Source organism: Anarrhichthys ocellatus, unplaced genomic scaffold (genome assembly GCF_004355925.1).
Source record: "Anarrhichthys ocellatus isolate YVR2014 unplaced genomic scaffold, GSC_Weel_1.0 scaffold240, whole genome shotgun sequence".
In the NCBI taxonomy this organism is placed as follows: Eukaryota; Metazoa; Chordata; class Actinopteri; order Perciformes; family Anarhichadidae; genus Anarrhichthys; species Anarrhichthys ocellatus.
Genome location: NW_022280270.1, coordinates 50,630 through 55,970, shown reverse-complemented (window position 1 = coordinate 55,970; position 5,341 = coordinate 50,630). Strand labels below are relative to the sequence as shown.

The 5,341-nt window shown below is 42.6% G+C and overlaps 1 protein-coding gene across 2 annotated transcripts in view; it reads left to right on the top strand.

Annotated features, from left to right (window-relative positions):
• Positions 1-1,605: 1,605 nt before the first annotated feature.
• The window catches only part of LOC116401055 (bile salt-activated lipase-like), a 10,028-nt gene continuing 6,292 nt past the window's right edge, over positions 1,606-5,341 (top strand). For both annotated transcript variants that reach the window (XM_031879270.1, XM_031879271.1), the window contains exons 1-5: positions 1,606-1,725; positions 1,925-2,072; positions 2,448-2,567; positions 3,158-3,355; positions 4,953-5,083. In XM_031879270.1, coding sequence (XP_031735130.1) covers positions 1,663-1,725; positions 1,925-2,072; positions 2,448-2,567; positions 3,158-3,355; positions 4,953-5,083 — 660 coding nt within the window. In that variant the 5' untranslated portion in view covers positions 1,606-1,662. The remainder of the gene's footprint in view (positions 1,726-1,924; positions 2,073-2,447; positions 2,568-3,157; positions 3,356-4,952; positions 5,084-5,341) is intronic.

Sequence of the window (5,341 nt, the reverse complement as noted above, 5' to 3'; positions counted from 1 at the left end):
TGTGTGTGTGTGTGTGTGTGTCTGTGTGCAGCTGTGTGTTTTCTCAGGCTGATGATAAAAACTCAACTTTAAGGTCGAGGTCAGTTTGTTCCTCAGTTAGAGAGTCCAGGACAGTATACTAGACCACTACAGTCCACCACAGACCACTACAGTCTACCACAGACCACTACAGTCTACTACAGTCCTCTAATATTAGAGTCTAAAGCAGGGGTCTTCAACATGTTTCAGGTCAAGGACCCCCAAACTGATAGAGATGGAGCAGGGACCCCCGACTATATATATTGTATAAAAATGTGTTTTATATTAAATGGGCCTCGTACCGTGTATAAACATACCTCTTTATTGTGCATTCAATACTAAGCTATTCAAATAATACAGGTTCATATCTTCATGTTGTTATTTTAAACGTGCAAGGTACAGTGAGTAGGGAGGCCGTGCCACTGCCTTTTATAAACATACCTTGTCAGCTGATACCAATGCCAATGTCAACATTGGCATGATAATCATCATACAAGATATTCAGATTGACGTTTTTATTTTAAATATAAATGTGGAAACATAAATGAGTGATGGCCTATTAGTGCCACTGCCATGTATAAACATACCTGTTATCTTGCATACAATACTGAACTATTAATATAATGGACACATTCATGTTTAGAGGAAAACATTTTTTTCTTTTTTTAAAAAAATTGTCTAATCAACCAAAAATTTCGCGGACCCCCTGTTGAAGACCTCTGGTCTAAAGTATACCACAGACCACTACAGACCACTACAGTCATAGTGTAAATGACCAGAATTATGATCAGAATTATATTATGAACATATGATATTTTTATCTCAACATAATATTCACATATTTTAAGGTAAAGTATTTAAAGCTGAATAATACGACATGAACACATTTCTATTGACTCCACATGGCTCTCAACATGGCGACGCCTGAGCCGGTGGCTAGCAGCTAACAGCGCCAACAACAGTGTGTGTGACACAGACTGTTTATAAGAAGTGGATGTTTTGAATCCTCCAGCTTAAGTTTTGTCTGTCGCCATCTTGTTTTTCTTAACCAGTGAACAGGAAGTGACCATATCTGGACTGAGGAGGAGTGACGTAGAGACGTCGTACGTCTCTGGTAGAGACCTGTCAATCACTGTGTAGCCCCGCCCTAAAGCATCCCCTGCTTTATGGTCTGTGTGACTCTAAATGGACCATAATGTACTAAATGAACATCATGCTGTATTGAAGAAGACTTGAAACTAGAGATTGAGACCATAAACTCATGTTTACAATGTTTACTGAGGTAATAAATCAAGAGAGAAGTAGAGTCATTTTCTCATAGACTTCTATACAACCAGAGGAGTCGCCCCCTGGTGGACACTAGAGAGAATGCAGCTTTAACACATGAAGCTTTGACTTCACTTAAAAGAACCGGAGGTTGTCTCCTGGTGCTACTGTTCCTTTAAATCTGAATTTATCTTCAGCAAAGCTGTTGAAGATAAGAAGTTTCATCAGTGAACACAGTATAAATACCAGCAGAGAGTCAGAGAGAGACAGACAGAGAGACAGACAGAGAGACAGACAGACAGACAGAGAGACAGACAGAGAGACAGACAGACAGACAGAGAGACAGACAGAGAGACAGACAGAGAGACAGACAGAGAGATGATGATGATGTTATTGGTGCTTCTGTTCGGTGTCTGTCTGAACTCAGCCTCAGCTGCAAAGGTGAGTGTTACTTTATCACATATTTATACATTTACTGTATCGAATAAATATGTTGAGTGTCACAATAAACTAACAGTGTTGATGATATGTATATATATATATACATATCCATATGTGTATATATATATATATATATATACTGTAAATGTGTGTGTGTGTGTGTGTGTGTGTGTGTGTGTGTGTGCGTGTGTGTGTGTAGCTGGGGGTGGTGCAGACTGAAGGGGGGCAGGTGGAGGGGCGGAGTCACAGGATGGGTCTGTTCAGGTCCTTGGATGTCTTTAAAGGCGTCCCCTTCGCTGACGTCCCCGGAAAGTGGGAGAAACCTAAACCTCACCCCGGATGGAGCGGTAGGTCACTCGTTAACGTGTCACCGATGGTGTGCAGTGATGTCACAGTGTGTGATGTAATGAGAAGGACTGTTAAACGGTTTGTTTAGACCTGGTGAACGGGCGGAGCTAACTTCATCCAATCAGATTGGTTAAACTGGAGGAATTTCATGATTTCTGAACTGAAGTGATTTATTAAAAAAATATTTTAAAAAAAGTGGTTAGCTTAGCTTAGCATAAAGACTGGAAACAGAGGGAAACAGCTAGCCTGGCTCTACAGATCAATGAAACGTGTTTATTACAGATACACATGTGAAGCTCTCTGTGTTTAAGATGTTAATCAGTTGAAGAAACAAAATAAAAGATGGAAATTAATTCACGTTTGTTGTTTTCTAGGAACCCTGAAGGCTGATAAGTATCGAGATCGCTGCCTGCAGGTGACGCTGCTGCAGACAAAAACCCAGGGCAGCGATGACTGTCTTTACCTGAACATCTTTGTTCCACAGGGACGGAAATGTAGGTAACACACACACACACACAGACATATTTCTATCTTTGTGAGGACCCTCATACACATTATGACGATGACGATGACTAGGCGATGACGTTGATGTTGACGTTGATAATGACGTTGACGTTGACGTTAACTTGACGTTGACGATGACGATGACGTTGACTTGGAGATGACGTTGACGTTGACGTTGCCGATGATGTTGACGTTGACGTTGACTTGGCGATGACGTTGACGTTGACGTTGACGTTGACGATGGCGTTGGCGTTGACGATGGTGATGACGTTGGCGATGACGTTGACGTTGACGATGGCGATGACGATAGTGATGACGTTGATAATGACGTTGACGATGACGTTGGCGATGATGTTGGTGATGACGTTGACGTTGACAATGGCGATGACGATGGTGATGACGTTGGCGTTGACTTGGTGATGATGTTGACTTTAATAATGACGTTAGCGATGACGTTGACGTTGACTTTGATGATGACAATGACGATGACAATGACGATGGCGATAACGTTGGCGATGATGATGATGGCGATGATGACGATGGTGATGATGATGATGATCGACCTCTTCGTCTCTGCCAGTGTCGACTAACCTCCCGGTGATGGTCTACCTGTTCGGGGGGGCCTTCCTGTTGGGGGCCTCCAACGACGTGGCGGTCCTCGGGGACTCTCTGTATGACGGCAAGGAGCTGGCCGACCGCGGCGACATCATCGTCATCACGGTGAACTACCGAGTTGGCACGATGGGGTTCCTCAGCACCGGAGATGCCCGCCTGCCAGGTCTGACCAATCAGCTGTTATTGATCTGGTATCGACTTGGTTAGGTCTGAGCCAAAGCTCCACCGGTTAGACGCTCAGAGTGAAGTGAAGGATTCTGGGTCACGCTGGGATCCGTGTTTTGCTGCCTGCTGGTGATTTTCCCAGCATGCACCTGTGGTCAGAGCGGCGGTGTGTTTAAGGTCTTATCGGTGTAGATCAAAGTGTTAGTTCAGCTGGTGTGACATGAAACAAGGTCTCAGGTGATGAAGACGAAGGTCGAACACAGATCATAATAATAATAACACGAGTACAAGGAGTTCCTCATATATATATATTAGTGCTGGGCAACGATTACAATTTTTAATCGCGATTAATCTCATTGTTATGGCAAAATTCAATAATGAATTCAAAAGTAGTGTATTGTGCACTTTTATTTTGAAAGTACTGCTATATGAACTAAAGTGCAATAACATTTGTTTTGTAAACACTTTAAACACATCAGGTTCTTGTTAGCAGCAGTATTCCCTTTACACAGTAGCAGTTATAATATTTATTGTATATTATATATATTTTATGAAATCAACACAACAAAAAAAGTAATGTGTGTTGACATAATATTCTATGATTAATTTAAGCCTCTATAATTGAATGGAAACTCTTCCCCAGATTGTTCTGCTTAACACGTGTTGAAGTCCAGATATGAGGAAACTAAACGCGTCTAGCTGGTTCATAACAGTCTGGAGGAGCTCCGTCGATCTCATGGAGCTGTGTTCACTGTGTCTAGTGAGCCACACGTCGCTGTTCACTACAGCTGTATGAACACTAAACTAACTGATTTAATGGCAATAAACCGACAGAAAGGGGATTCTGAAATCACTACGTAATGAATTCATGTTTAGTTAGTTCTCTCCACAAGACGACAAGAAAATAACTTTTAAAATACTTGTTTTCTCAACATTGTAGCAGTTTCATCAACACTCAACATAACGTCACATAGGCGTAAGTACAGCGTCTATTCATTGTTTGTACCGTCTGGTTTACACACACACATTTATACACATAGTCCGCCTCCACTAACAGGAGGTATCGTGGAGCTCTTGTGAACACAGACGGATACAGAGTTTGTTTCCTGGTTCAACGTCAGGACGTCAGTGATGACAGGAGGAGCATCTCAACGCTGATAGGCTAACGCGCCGCATTGGTTTAGACGCGTGATGACGCCCATCCCAAGCCAGTCCTGATCAACATCCTGCCCCTCCTGTGACCCATGGCCTGTCTGTCTGTCTTTCAGAGCCAGTGAGCAATGGACTTTCAGAATAATTATATATTTTTTTAAAACTGCGTTAACGCGCGATAAAATAATTGTTGGCGATAAATAATTAATGCGTTAACGCGATAATAACGCGCTAACTTGCCCAGCACTAATATATATATATATATATACAGTATATGAGGAAAACCAGCACAGAATCACATGGGTCATGGGTCAGCCTAGGTCTGGTCCTGGTCCTGGTCTAAGGTGTGTATCTGGTCCTGATCTGAGGTGTGTATTTGGTCCTGGTCTGAGCTGTAGTTCTGGTCCTGGTCTGAGGTTTCAGGTGGTCCTTTCTCCCCATAGGGAACTACGGTCTGTGGGACCAGCACGCTGGAATCTCGTGGGTCCGGAGGAACATCGCTGTGTTCGGAGGAAACCCCGACAACATCACCATCTTCGGCCAATCAGCCGGAGCCGTCAGCGCCAGCTTCCAGGTCAGAGGTCAAACACAGCTTACCTTCAGGACCTTTTGTTGTAGAGTCAAATTCTTTAAAGTCACCAGGAAGGTTGTTAAGTTCAGGCAAGGTTTTCTAAGTAAAATCATTCATAATTTCCAAAGTAAAATCTTTCTCTACAAGATAAATGAAGAGATGATGTTGATGATGAGATGAGATGATGAGATGATGTTGATGATGAGATGATGTTGATGATGTTGATGAGATGATGAGATGATGAGATGATGAGATGATGAG